Source organism: Salmo trutta, chromosome 21 (genome assembly GCF_901001165.1).
Source record: "Salmo trutta chromosome 21, fSalTru1.1, whole genome shotgun sequence".
Taxonomy (NCBI): Eukaryota; Metazoa; Chordata; class Actinopteri; order Salmoniformes; family Salmonidae; genus Salmo; species Salmo trutta.
Window position 1 is genome coordinate 49,978,805 of NC_042977.1, and position 14,635 is coordinate 49,993,439.

Sequence of the window (14,635 nt, forward strand, 5' to 3'; positions counted from 1 at the left end):
TAGTAGTGGTGGTAGTAGTGGTAGTATTAGTAGTGGTAGTGGTGGTAGTAGTAGTGGTAGTTGTATTAGTAGTAGTGGTGGTAGTAGTAGTGGTAGTTGTATTAGTAGTGGTGGTAGTAGTAGTGGTAGCAGTAGTGGTAGTTGTATTAGTAGTAGTGGTAGTAGTAGTGTTAGTAGTAGTAGTAGTGGTGGTAGTTGTATTAGTAGTAGTGGTGGTAGTAGTGGTAGTATTAGTAGCAGTAGTGGTGGTAGTAGTAGTGGTAGTTGTATTAGTAGTGGTGGTAGTGGTAGTAGTAGTGTTAGTAGTAGTAGTAGTGGTAGTTGTATTAGTAGTGGTGGTGGTAGTAGTAGTGGTAGTTGTATTAGTAGTAGTAGTGGTAGCAGTAGTGGTGGTAGTAGTAGTGGTAGTTGTATTAGTAGTAGTGGTAGCAGTAGTGGTGGTAGTAGTAGTGGTAGTTGTATTAGTAGTAGTGGTAGTAGTAGTGGTAGCAGTAGTGGTGGTAGTAGTAGTGGTGGTAGTAGTAGTAGTAGTGGTAGTAGTAGTGGTGGTAGTAGTGGTAGTAGTAGTGGTAGTTGTATTAGTAGTAGTGGTAGCAGTAGTAGTGGTAGTTGTATTAGTAGTAGTAGTAGTAGTAGTAGTAGTAGTAGTGGTAGTTGTATTAGTAGTAGTGGTATTAGTAGTAGTGGTAGCAGTAGTGGTAGTAGTAGTAGTGGTAGTTGTATTAGTAGTAGTAGTGGTGGTAGTAGTAGTGGTAGCAGTAGTAGTAGTGGTGGTAGTTGTATTAGTAGTAGTAGTGGTGGTAGTAGTAGTAGTGGTGGTAGTTGTATTAGTAGTAGTAGTGGTAGCAGTAGTGGTGGTAGTAGTAGTGGTAGTAGTAGTAGTAGTAGTAGTGGTAGTAGTGGTAGTAGTAGTAGTGGTAGTTGTATTAGTAGTAGTGGTAGTTGTATTAGTAGTGGTGGTAGTAGTAGTGGTAGCAGTAGTGGTGGTAGTAGTAGTGGTAGTTGTATTAGTAGTGGTGGTAGTAGTAGTGGTGGTAGTAGTAGTGGTAGTTGTATTAGTAGTAGTGGTATCTAGCATAAACAGTGCTCAGGGAGTTTATTGTTTGTGCTTTTCTTTTAACTAATTTCTGTCTTCTATTCATGTGAGGTTCTAGTAACCAATTTCTGTGTTCATACAAGTGGCTGACTGTACAAATCCTCACTTATCAGTAGCTGCATTATGGCAGTACGACCAGATCTTGTTTGGAGAACAAACAAAAGATATCTCAGTTTCAAGGTCTCAGCTTAGAGAGGAGAAACCTCGTGAGGAATCACATGTTATGAACCAGTCTTGGTCTGTTACATGAATCGAAAAAATGATAATGATGAATTAATTATGCTAAATCATGCAAATATAACTTGTCTGTGTATAGCTGTGTATAAAACAACTGCTGGGAGAGTTCCTGATTGACATGTGTACTAGCACGCTGACAATAAACAATGATTTATTTAAAGATTGACTTTGAGTGTCCCTGTGTAAGAATTTCCACTGCACAGTGTACGAAAAATAGCGTTCCAAAGAAGAGTCAGAAATAAGTTGTACAATATTTTAAAGTGTAACTGCTGAAGCAAGTCACACTAATAAAAGAAAACTAAGATTAAAAGTAATATGACAGAGTGTCACCTTGGCAACAGCTCCTGGAGATTGACCAGGAGTTTGTTGTTGGTTGTTTGAAACGTTACTTGGACGTGTAATCTCCTGTAATATAGAAAAACACCATCACATTCTGTAGGTTCTGGCAGTGACTCAAGTTGTAGAAAGTTGGTTTGGTAGAACTCCTTTCAAAATACCTTCAAAAATGGGTCCAGTTTCTGTTGTTTCTTCGCTCTCTCCCCCATGGTCTTATGCATATGCAACAGCACAGTGATATTCTGCCACTATCATATGGTAATGAGGAAACCTTCAAAATAAAAGCCCGCATTTCAACACATTGTAATATCATTAGCTGAATAATAACATAAAAATGGCCATTGATTAAAATGATATTGTGCCAACAAGAAAAGGCGATAAGTTATTTATGAGATTTAAAAAAATATTTAAGACCAATTATGAAAACTACAATGTTTATTATCCTGTTGTCTTGTCACTTTATCCCTACCTATATGCACATATCTACCTCAATTACCTCGTACCCCTGCACATCGACTCAGTACAGGTACCCCGTGTATATAGACAAGTTATCGTACCTCATTATGGATGTATTTATTGTGTTATTATTCCTCTGTGCATTGTTGGGAAGGACCAAGGTTAGTAAGCATTTCACTGTTAGTCTACACCTGTTGTTTACAAAGCATGAGATAAATTAAATGTGATACTAACCAAATACAGTGCCTTGAAAAGGTATTCATATCCCTTGAATTTATTCACATAATTTTTTATTGTTTTACAAAGTGGGATTGAAATGGATTTAAATTGTAATTTTTTTGTCAACAACCTCCACAATGTTCCCTCTAAGCTGCGCGTGTTTGTCTGCTGCACAGAATAAATATCAGCCCAAGGACAGAAGCACAAGATTAAATTTCACTGAACTTTCTGGAGGTTTTCCCTGTTAGTTAACACTATCAACACAACATTAGTCACTTTCAATACAACACTTTCAATACAAGCGTCACGGTACGTTTCCCACTGAAGCGTTACCTTTCCTACTGAAGCGTTACGGTACGTTTCCCACTGAAGCGTTACGGTACGTTTCACACTGAAGCGTTACGGTACGTTTCCCACTGAAGCGTTACGGTACGTTTCACACTGAAGCGTTACGGTACGTTTCACACTGAAGCGTTACGGTACGTTTCACACTGAAGCGTTACGGTACGTTTCCTACTGAAGCGTCGCGGTACGTTTCATACCATTTACATTTTAAAAAAATTGTAATTTAGCAGACGCTCTTATCCAGGGTGGAAACAAAATACAATATTAAAAATAAAATACATCAAATTATCATTTTTTCCCCCAAAGTTGGTTGCAATGCTGTGAAAAACAGTTGTACTGTACAGGTGCAAAAATGTTTTATATTCCCAAAGTTTTGCATGTCTTTGCAGCGGGACTCTTATTTTGAAGAAAATAAATCTACAATTGTGCCGCCAGCATAATATCCTGCTGCTAGGAGAACGGTAATCAACTACAGAAGAGTATTAGGGCCAAGCGAAGACAAAACAGAAAAATGATGTACTTAAAGGTCGACTTTAAGCAAAAACAACGGCTTTAAACTGTATAATTGACCAATACCACATCATGGCAGGTCATTTAATGTTTAAAAATAACAAAATGGCTGAATAAGATATTTAACTACAGAAGTGCCATTTCTTACAGATCTCTACAGCTTCTGTCCAAAAACAAATCCTGTAAAATGATATCAACACATACTGGAGGACAGTGGAGGCTGGTGAGGGGAGGACGGCTCATAATAATGGCTGGAATGGAGCGAATGGAATACAATTCCATCAATTCCGCTCCAGCCTTTACCACGAGCCCATCCTCCAGAATTAAAGGTATCACCAACCTCCTGTGCTGGAAGAGTTACTGGCTAGCTACAGTGGCTAGCTTAGCTAACAAACTAGCTACAGTGGCTAGCTTAGCTAACAACCTAGCTACAGTGGCTAGCTTAGCTAACAAACTAGCTACAGTGGCTAGCTTAGCTAACAAACTAGCTACAGCGGCTAGCTTAGCTAACAACCTAGCTACAGTGGCTAGCTTAGCTAACAAACAAGCTACATTGGTTGCTGAGCGCATGACCAGAAAAACACATGGATGAACCACTAAAGCCACACACCATATCTGTTTGAAAATTGAGAAAGAGGCAGAGTTGACCGTTTTTGTGCCTAAAGTTGGCCTAAAAAAAAAAGTAATATATATTTTTATAAACCTGCATTAATAACACTTCAAATTGTCAGAATGTTGAGAATAAAGTTGTATTATTTTGAAACTAGTCTAAATTAAACTTATAGAACAAAGTCAAAATATTTCAAGAATAAAGTGTAAATTTAATTTCAAGAACATCCTTCCTCCTCAGACCTTACTCCTCCCCTAGCCAAGTATCAACCCTCCCGTAGTCAAGTATCATCACTCCTCCTAAACCCTCCCGTAGTCAAGTATCACCACTCCTCCTAAACCCTCCCTTAGTCAAGTATCACCACTCCTCCTAAACCCTCCCTTAGTCAAGTATCACCACTCCTCCTAAACCCTCCCTTAGTCAAGTATCACCACTCCTCCTAAACCCTCCCTTAGTCAAGTATCACCACTCCTCCTAAACCCTCCCCTAGTCAAGTATCACCACTCCTCCTAAACCCTCCCTTAGTCAAGTATCACCACTCCTCCTAAACCCTCCCTTAGTCAAGTATCACCACTCCTCCTAAACCCTCCCTTAGTCAAGTATCACCACTCCTCCTAAACCCTCCCCTAGTCAAGTATCACCACTCCTCCTAAACCCTCCCCTAGTCAAGTATCACCACTCCTCCTAAATCCTCCCCTAGTCAAGTATCACCACTCCTCCTAAATCCTCCCCTAGTCAAGTATCAACCCTCCCCTAGTCAAGTATCACCACTCCTCCTAAACCCTCCCCTAGTCAGTTATGAAATTAGTTCCTAATATGTATTTCATACCATGCTGATCCCAGAGGTCATGTGATTATGGCTGAGTAAAAAATCCTGCTGTAGCCTACTGCCTTCAAAATGTTTGACTTTATTCTCGAAATTTTATTTCTACTTTATTCTCAATTTTATTTAAAAAAATGTATTCTGAAAATATTTCTACTTTATTCTTGAATTATTGCGACTTTAACTCAATTTTACTTAGACTTTTTTCTCTAATTAATTGTGACTTATTCTCTTAAGTATTTCGAGTTTTTGATAGCACCCCCCATGCAATGTATTCCCCCCCATGCAATGTATTCCCCCCCATGCAATGTATTCCCCCCCATGCAATGTATTTCCCCCCCATGCAATGTATTTTCCCCCCCATGCAATGTATTTTCCCCCCCATGCAATGTATTTCCCCCCCATGCAATGTATTTCCCCCCCATGCAATGTATTTCCCCCCATCTTCACTGGCCCTAATCCAGGCTGTATCACAACCGGCTGTTTGTTGCGGTTCTGGTGCGTTTACCCCCTTAGTTCGGACTGTTCGGTTCATTTGGACTGGTGTGAACACTATAATGTAACAAAGAGTCGAACTGTGATTCGAACTAAAGCTCAAAATTATTTTGAGAAAACATTTTTCCACGAACATTTGATTAAACTGTGATTTACCTGATTCAAAATCGTATCATATGTTTTATGATACCAAAAGCTCAATTTCCATGAAGTTCTCTGTCACTGAGAAGAAAACAGGATATCAGCCGACTCGATCCTAGAAAATGGCGCGATAAGATTTGGGACAGATCAAAGCTGCTCGATCAAGGACTACTTTCTTTATAGTAACTCTGTGCATACTGGAACGATGTATTAATGTATAAACATATATAGCTTTTTTTTATTGATAAATCATATTTCTGGATTTAAGCATGTCATGATCTAAAAACCAACCTGTTTCACTCAGAGATCATAACAGCGGGATAGTTATTCCAAAACGACAGGACAGTCCACGAGAACTGTGAGCAGCATAAACTATTATCTAACGCTGTGTTGATGACCTGGGCAGAATAACATTACATAAAACCAGCAGACCGTCTCAGAAGGCGACAGAAAGATGAGGATGAATGTATTTTTGGCGGGCAGTGGTTTAAATAGTCCCGCCATAGAGGAAGTATCGGGTATACCCACCACAACGGAACACGATTGGTTGATCAAATCGCCCTGTTCCCTGAGCGACTTTTACAATCTTCCGCAGACCAAAAAAGGCAATAATGTGTATTAAATATTTAGATATATTTTTTTAAATCACAAAATATTCAACACTCTTTTGGTGTTCCTTGACCTGGAATTAAATGATGTAGGTTGTATTTAACAGTTGTTTGTAATAAACTGGAACGCAGCCAGGCTGAACACCTGGTAAGTGCTCACATGACCTGTACCTGACTAGCAGCCAACTCACCAGTAGCCTACTGCCTGCTAGCTAATGTCCTTCATCCTCAGGCTTTATTTACCCAGACCTCTGGTTAGGGCTGTTTAAAAGTGGAACTAGCTGCATTTTAGCAATATGAAATCTTATTAAAAAAAATCTGCTAATATACACCCCCAGGAAGAATATGACACTTAAAAAAAATTCTGACAAATGAGCACTTAGATGTGGTAATTTTCACGTTTTGATAAATTCTTACTATATGTAATTCCCAAACATTGTAAGGCAATTGTGAAAATTCCATACCAATTTAGCTGCCCCTTGGAGGATCTAGCCCGAGGAGGAGTGGGGACGATCTTAGGCATGCTGCAAGGAGGCATGAGGACTGCAGATGTAGCCAGGGCAATAAAATGCATTGTCCGTACTGTGAGACGCCTAAGACAGCGCTACAGGGAGACAGGACGGACAGCTGATCGTCCTCGCAGTGGCAGACCACGTGTAACAACACCTGCACAGGATCGGTACACCCGAACATCACACCTGCGGGACAGGTACAGGATGGCAACAACAACTGCCCGAGTTACACCAGGAACGCACAATCCCTCGATCCAGTGCTCAGACTGTCCGCAATAGGCTGAGAGAGGCTGGACTGAGGGCTTGTAGGCCTGTTGTAAGGCAGGTCCTCACCAGACATCACCAGCAACAACATCGCCTATGGGCACAAACCCACCGTCGCTGGACAAAACAGGACTGGCAAAAAGTGCTCTTCAGGGGTGATGGTCAGATTTGCGTTCATCGCCGAAGGAATGAGCGTTACACCGAGGCCTGTACTCTGGAGCGGGATCGATTTGGAGGTGGAGGGTCCGTCATGGTCTGGGGCGGTGTGTCACAGCATCATCCGACTGAGCTTGTCATTGCAGGCAATCTCAACGCTGTGCGTTACAGGGAAGACATCCTCCTCCCTCATGTGGTACCCTTCCTGCAGGCTCATCCTGATGTAGGCCACTGTGTTCTTGGGGACCTTCAATGCTGCAGACATTTTTTGGTTTCCTTCCCCAGATCTGTGCCTCGACACAATCCAATATCCCAGAGCTCTACGGACAATTCCTTCAACCTCATGGCTTGTTTTTTTTGTCTGACATGCACTGTCAACTGTGGGACCTTATATAGACAGGTGTGTGCTTTTCCAAATCATGTCCAGTCAATTGTATTTACCACAGGTGGACTCCAATCAAGTTATAGAAAAAGCTAAATTTCAAGTCTCATAGCAAAGGGTCTGAATACTTGTGTAAAGAAGGAGTCCGTTTTTTTTATTCTTAATACATTTGCAAAAAATTCTAAAAGACCTGTTTTCACTTTGTCCTTATGGGATATTGTGTGTAGATTGATGAGGGAAATGTTTTATTTAATCCATTCTAGAATAAGGCTGTAACTTAAAACAAAATGTTGAAAAAGTCAAGGGGGGTCTGAATACTTTCCGAATGCACTGTATCTCCATATTATATACAGGAGAACATCTAGGACATTGATTATGTCGCTACTATCAGAATGTAGTCAACTGATTACCTGAAATCAATGCAGTAATATTTCCCCAAAAATCTCCTTTTAATTTAATGTTTCTCATCAAAACACAAACTTTCACTCCGCCGCTCCGATATGTTGCTTTTGGTATATTGGTCCATTTATACTAAAGAGAGACTTTAAGTGTGTAGCTTTATAGGTTCTAGTGTGACATCCTTGAATGTGTATTTGGGGGGGGGAGGACAGATGCTTTTAAACTTTTCTATACATTTTTATTATACGACAGTATAATAGACTGGTTTAGACATTTGCGGTGTACAGTAAAGAAAAATAAGACGTACAGGGGTTTTGGCTTTTCAGATTTTTTTATTTTTTTTGATTGATGTTCAAAATGTTAAAATGAAAAAAAACAGGATTTTCTGAAAATCCAGCCACGTTCAGGACTGATTTAATGGATGTTTTTGTGTTGACTCAATCCACACGACAGCAGAATATTGTCTGCAGAGTAGTTGGTTTGCTGTCGTCACCATTGCGAGCTTGTTTAGTTGGTTTCTGTATACATGCAGTACGAGTTCCGGTAGAAGTCTGTTTAATTGAATAACAAAATGTTACCATAAAGAAAACAAAACAATTGCACCTTTGGGTATTGCACACCTGAAGTAACGCCAAGGGGGGTGGGGGTCAAAAGGGTGTATTCACTAGTGCACACCGTAAGCAAACGGAAAAACGTTTTGCAATAACAAGAGTTTCTATTGGACCATTTTAGGTAGGTCCCCGCGCCGTTTCGTTTGGTTCCAATACGTCCATGGAAAAAAAATCAAGCGACCAAAAATAATCTTTAAAATGTTTCCTTATTGAAGTTGCACACTGCAGTGCGAGGATAAGGAAGCCACTGACACACGCATAACAATGAGCATCTCTCCAGAAAACTAGGTGCTGTTCATTAGGGCACGTCACAGAAAATATTTTGCAACAGAGACCCAAAACAGAGAGCGTTTCTTAAATGGACAACTCCAACTCAGGCGGACACAACAGAGCCATATTAAAATTAGCGCAAAACGTTTTGCAGTGGAAAATGAAAACAAGTGTTCCTTATTGGATAGGGTAGTTCAGTTAATCCCTTCCTGTTTCAGTCCGTTTGGTGCCTAATGAACACGACCCAGGAGGAATGAAAACCTCAAAGCAACCATTTTAATGTAATTTGTCCATAGCAGTTTATTCATTTCATTGTCCTCGTTATACTACGTCCTCAATACTGTCTGCCAACCACATTATCATCATCTTTACAATAAAATGACTATCTTTAATACATATAGTATACAAAACGTATACCTTAAATGATGTTTGTCAATGCATCTCCTGCAGATATTCATGCGTGATTGTCTGAGTTTACAGATGAGACTGTCTATCGATCGTAGCACTGGTCGTTCAAATCGTAGGCATATTGTTTTATACCCAACAAAACCCTTGACAAAACCACAATGGTCTCAAGTACATAATATTATATTGATCTTTGTTTACACACAACTTCAGATATAGGGTCATTATTTTTACGAAATGTCAACATGTCTATGGGGGGGGGGGGGGGGGGTTGTTCTGCCAAATTTAGCGACAAAATAATATTGACAGATCAAAAATAAAAAGACCTTACATTTTCTCATCCTCAAGAACAGAACTACATTATTCTTACAAATCTGTTGAGGTCCTTATTCACACAGCAGAGGGCAGTCCTGTCCCAAATCTATGGACCCCTATCCCCTATATAGCTCACTACTTTTCACCAAAGGCCTATGGGGGTCAAGTCGTGCACTAAATAGGGAATAGGGACGCTGTTCTGCATCTCTGCTACAGGAGGATCTAGTGACACAACTACAATTGTGCTGCCTAGAAAACATTCCAACAACACAACTAGAGCAAACGAACTGTAGTCCGTCCATGTCAGGAAATAAAGAACCTGGTGATCATTGGAAAAAGCTAAAGAGGCCAGACTGAAGACCCGAGGAGTGTCCTTCCTTCAAATCCTTCCTTAAACCCTTCTTTCCTCTGTGAAGAGTTGTGCCTGCAGGCACTGCATCACCAGGAGGATGCTTCCTCTCTCTCTCGCTCTCTCCTTATCTGAGTTTTTTTTAAATCTTCCTAGCTCACCGGACCGCGTGAAGTCCCTGTCAGCGGAGATGGAAGCGCTGTTTCATCAGGCAGAGCTCTGGACACCTCTCCGTTAGGTCCTCAGAGCACCCATGCTACAACAAGGCCTTCAGAGAAGACATTTCCCCAGAGTGCAGTGCTTCTGCTTTGTCCTCTAGCTACCACAGTGGAACTGGAATGCTACTCAGACTTCCTGGATCATGTGATCTGGTCAAAGGACAGAGAAGAGATGGTGCATAGGTGGAGTGGAGGGACGCTAGCTAGCTGGTAGCTAACCAGCAGCGCTAACTGTCGGTCTTGTGAAGGGATAGCAACATTAGCTAGCTGGTAGCTAACCAGCAGAGCTAGATGTCCGTCTGGTGAAGGGATAGCAACATTAGCTAGCTGGTAGCTAACCAGCAGAGCTAGCTGTCCGTCTGGTGAAGGGATAGCAACATTAGCTACCTGGTAGCTAGCCAGCAGAGCTAGCTGTCCGTCTTGTGAAGGGATAGCAACATTAGCTAGCTGGTAGCTAGCCAGCATAGCTAGCTGTCCGTCTTGTGAAGGGATAGCAACATTAGCTAGCTGGTAGCTAACCAGCAGAGCTAGCTGTCCGTCTGGTGAAGGGATAGCAACATTAGCTAGCTGGTAGCTAACCAGCAGAGCTAGCTGTCCGTTTTGTGAAGAGATAGCAACATTAGCTAGCCGCCCTGCTCAGTTTTCAGCCCCTCTCTGAAGGGATGGGAGGCAAGGCAGAACGGGAGGGTTAAAAAAAAGGGAAAAAAAGAGGTGTTGGCAGAGAGAAAGGGAGAACCAAGAGAACGTGATGGGGGGTCCGTTGCATCCGTCTCCTAGGAGATAATCTCCAGGATGTAGAAAACCAGCTCCATGATGACAGGGCCCTCACTGAGTTGACATGCCCCGCTGTGGATGACAGGGATCAGGGTACTGTCCAGGTCGCTCAGGTAATGGGGGAGGAGAGGCTGGCCGTTACTGCCCGCCAGGTAACCCACCTAGGAACAGGACAGAGACAGGTAGTTATTATTGATCGATCTATTGTCGTGGAAATTACCACTAGGGACACTTGAAGTCAATCTTAAATGAATCATTGTTAATCGTCAGCGTGCTGGATAGGTTCCAACAAACTTAATGCACCATAGTGAACGTCTGTCAGGAGCTCTAACGGGACAGTCCCGTTAGTTCCCTTATATACAGACAAGTTGTATTTGCATGATTTAGCTTATTCATCAATTCATAATTAATTAACGTTTGTTTCATTCATGTGACCGACCAATACCTCACGAGGCTTCTTCTCTCCCAAGCTGAGACCTTGAAATTGAGATATCTTTCGTTCTCAAAACAAGGTCTGGGCGTACTGCCAAAATTGCAGATACTGATAAGTGAGGATTCATTCAAAATCGGTCACTTGCATGAACACAGAAATTGGTTATTAGAACAGCACATGAATAGAACACAAGACATTTGTTATTGAAAAAGCACAAGTTTAAAACGTCCATCAAACTATCCTGGGCGCACGCACACACACACAGGTTACTGTAGAACAGTTATATTACTCTGTCACCTAGTCCGGAACCAAGTCATCACAAACAGCTTGTTGTTTCTTACCCTGATTCACAAGACAATTAACAGATGCTCTGGCTGCCCTGATTGGCAGAAATCATGTCAATTGCGTTTAACCCTTGCTCTGCATTGTTCCTTTGCAGGGACTCTGGATTGATTCTTTGTAGGGACTCTGGATTGTACCTTTGCAGGGACTCTGGATTGTACCTTTGCAGGGACTCTGGATTGTACCTTTGCAGGGACTCTGGATTGTACCTTTGCAGGGACTCTGGATTGTACCTTTGCAGGGACTCTGGATTGTACCTTTGCAGGGACTCTGGATTGTACCTTTGCAGGGACTCTGGATTGTACCTTTGCAGGGACTCTGGATTGTACCTTTGCAGGGACTCTGGATTGTACCTTTGCAGGGACTCTGGATTGTACCTTTGCAGGGACTCTGGATTGTACCTTTGCAGGGACTCTGGATTGTACCTTTGCAGGGACTCTGGATTGTACCTTTGCAGGGACTCTGGATTGTACCTTTGCAGGGACTCTGGATTGTACCTTTGTAGGGACTCTGGATTGTACCTTTGATGAAAATATATTAAACCCCCCCCATGTACCTGCTCTGAGTCGAGGGTGACCCGAAGGCTCAGCTTGGCCATGCCATCCTCCTTCAACAGTTTCAGGTGCGGGCACAACGCCACACAGAACGCCCTCGCCACGTTCTCCGTCAAACGGCTGTGATCAGCAGGGTCACTCAGACCATTGGGCTGAGCCTGGTCATCACTCTGGAGGTAGAACACCTGGAGAGAGAGGGAAATTAGACATCAATATTTCTAACACCAATCCATTCCTTTTAAATCCATGAAGGGGAGTGAACGAGTGCACACCTCTGAGAAGGGTAAGGGAGGACGACAACACGTCACACATACCTCTGTCCAGCGGATGACCTTCCCGTTGGCCTTGAACTCTGACCCTTGGAAGATCTTCACACTAGTGATGGACTCCATAGACTTCCCATCGATAGGACTGATCACTCTGTGGGGGACAGAAGAATGGGGTGGAGATTTAGTTAAAACATTTACTGTCAGTCATAGAAGGACGCAAGAAAGGCAGAGAGTACTTTATTTTTTTACATCCAAATCGATCCCTAACCTCAAGCCACTCCTGTTGATTGAGACAGGATTGGATCATTGGAAGAATATGGCAACATTACCTTGTCACCCACCCAATCAGAAGGCAAGATTAAGCTATTACTAAATGGCTTATATCTAACCAATCCCCTCAGATCTATATGAGTGTAGGGGCTAGGGGTTGGTATCTAACCAATCCCCTCAGATCTATAGGGGCTAGGGGTTGATATCTAACCAATCCCTCAGATCTATAGGGGCTAGGAGTTGATATCTAACCAATCCCCTCAGATCTATAGGGGCTAGGGGTTGATATCTAACCAATCCCCTCAGATCTATAGGGGCTAGGGGTTGATATCTAACCAATCCCTCAGATCTATAGTAGTGTAGGGGCTAGAGTTGATTTTGAATTCAGAAAACACTCACCCCTTATTGAAGTTGAGGTCATCTATCCACTGTATGTGTTTCTCCCCTGCTGCCTCCACTTCCACCCTCTCTCCTTGCCTCTCCCACCCCCCTCTCCTTGCCTCTCCCACCCCCTCTCCCTGCCTCTCCCACCCCCTCTTCCTGCCTCTCCCTGCCTCTCCCTCCCCCTCCCCCTCTTCCTGCCTCTCCCTCCCCCTCCCCCTCTTCCTGCCTCTCCCTCCCCCTCTTCCTGCCTCTCCCTCCCCCTCTTTTCCTGCCTCTCCCTCCCCCTCTTCCTGCCTCTCCCTCCCCCTCTTCCTGCCTCTCCCTCCCTCTCTCCCTGCCTCTCTCCCTCCCTCTCTTCCTGCCTCTCTCCCTCCCTCTCTTCCTGCCTCTCCTCCCTCTCTTCCTGCCTCTCCCTCCCTCTCTTCCTGCCTCTCCCTCCCTCTCTTCCTGCCTCTCCCTCCCTCTCTTCCTGCCTCTCCCTCCCTCTCTTCCTGCCTCTCCCTCCCCCTCTTCCTGCCTCTCCCTCCCCCTCTTCCTGCCTCTCCCTCCCCCTCTTCCTGCCTCTCCCTCCCCCTCTTCCTGCCTCTCCCTCCCCCTCTTCCTGCCTCTCCCTCCCCCTCTTCCTGCCTCTCCCTCCCCCTCTTCCTGCCTCTCCCTCCCCCTCTTCCTGCCTCTCCCTCCCTCTCTTCCTGCCTCTCCCTGCCTCTCCTCCCTCTCCCTGCCTCTCTCCCTCCTCCTCCCTCTCCTCTCTCCCTCCCTCTCTTCCTGCCTCTCCCTCCCTCTCTTCCTGCCTCTCCCTCCCTCTCTTCCTGCCTCTCCCTCCCTCTCTTCCTGCCTCTCCCTCCCTCTCTTCCTGCCTCTCCCTCCCTCTCTTCCTGCCTCTCCCTCCCTCTCTTCCTGCCTCTCCCTCCCTCTCTTCCTGCCTCTCCCTCCCTCTCTTCCTGCCTCTCCCTCCCTCTCTTCCTGCCTCTCCCTCCCTCTCTTCCTGCCTCTCCCCTCCCTCTCTTCCTGCCTCTCCCTCCACTTCCTCCCTTACCCCTTGTTGAAGTTGAGGTCATCTTCTATCCACTGTATGTGAACGTGTTCCTGGCCGTCCTCCTGGTCGACCAGGCCACAGGTGATACTGAAGTCCTTCATGTCCCTCAGGGCTTGCCGTAGAGCGTCCATCGTCTCTCCTGTGATCTGCACCATCACACCGTCTACAGGGGAACAACGGGTATATCACACCCCCCATCTACAGGGGAACAACGGGTATATCACACCCCCCGTCTACAGGGGAACAACGGGTATATCACACCCCCATCTACAGGGGAACACCGGGTATATCACCCCCCGTCTACAGGGGAACAACGGGTATATCACCCCCCCGTCTACAGGGGAACAACGGGTAAATCCCCCCCCGTCTACAGGGGAACAACGGGTATATCAACCCCCCCCGTCTACAGGGGAACAACGGGTATATCACCCCCCCCCGTCTACAGGGGAACAACGGGTATATCACCCCCCGTCTACAGGGGAACAACGGGTATATCACACCCCCGTCTACAGGGGAACAACGGGTATATCACCCCCCGTCTACAGGGGAACAACAGGTATATCACCCCCCGTCTACAGGGGAACAACGGGTATATCACCCCCCCGTCTACAGGGGAACAACGGGTATATCACCCCCCCCATCTACAGGGGAACAACGGGTATATCACCCCCCCCATCTACAGGGGAACAACGGGTATATCACACCCCCCCGTTTACAGGGGAACAACGGGTATATCACACCCCCCCGTCTACAGGGGAACAACGGGTATATCACACCCCCCGTCTACAGGGGAACAACGGGTATATCACACCCCCC

The 14,635-nt window shown here is 44.5% G+C and overlaps 2 protein-coding genes across 11 annotated transcripts in view; both read right to left on the bottom strand.

Moving 5' to 3' along the window:
• The window catches only part of LOC115157628 (protein FAM111A), a 23,493-nt gene extending 17,754 nt beyond the window's left edge, over positions 1 to 5,739 (bottom strand). Inside the window, exons 1-4 of one of the 2 annotated variants that reach the window (XM_029706039.1) lie at positions 5,560 to 5,739; positions 5,284 to 5,349; positions 1,831 to 1,940; positions 1,664 to 1,738 (exon numbers count right to left, since the gene is read on the bottom strand). The gene's annotated coding sequence lies outside the window, so the exon portion shown is untranslated. Of the gene's footprint in view, positions 1 to 1,663; positions 1,739 to 1,830; positions 1,941 to 5,283; positions 5,384 to 5,559 lie in introns of both variants that reach the window. The other variant, XM_029706038.1, reaches the window with a different exon arrangement.
• A 3,005-nt stretch (positions 5,740 to 8,744) lies between these two features.
• The window catches only part of LOC115157629 (zinc finger FYVE domain-containing protein 9), a 58,830-nt gene continuing 52,939 nt past the window's right edge, over positions 8,745 to 14,635 (bottom strand). For all 9 annotated transcript variants that reach the window (XM_029706047.1, XM_029706043.1, XM_029706049.1 and 6 more), the window contains exons 16-19: positions 13,820 to 13,982; positions 12,175 to 12,280; positions 11,863 to 12,045; positions 8,745 to 10,692 (exon numbers count right to left, since the gene is read on the bottom strand). In XM_029706047.1, coding sequence (XP_029561907.1) covers positions 10,531 to 10,692; positions 11,863 to 12,045; positions 12,175 to 12,280; positions 13,820 to 13,982 — 614 coding nt within the window. In that variant the 3' untranslated portion in view covers positions 8,745 to 10,530. The remainder of the gene's footprint in view (positions 10,693 to 11,862; positions 12,046 to 12,174; positions 12,281 to 13,819; positions 13,983 to 14,635) is intronic.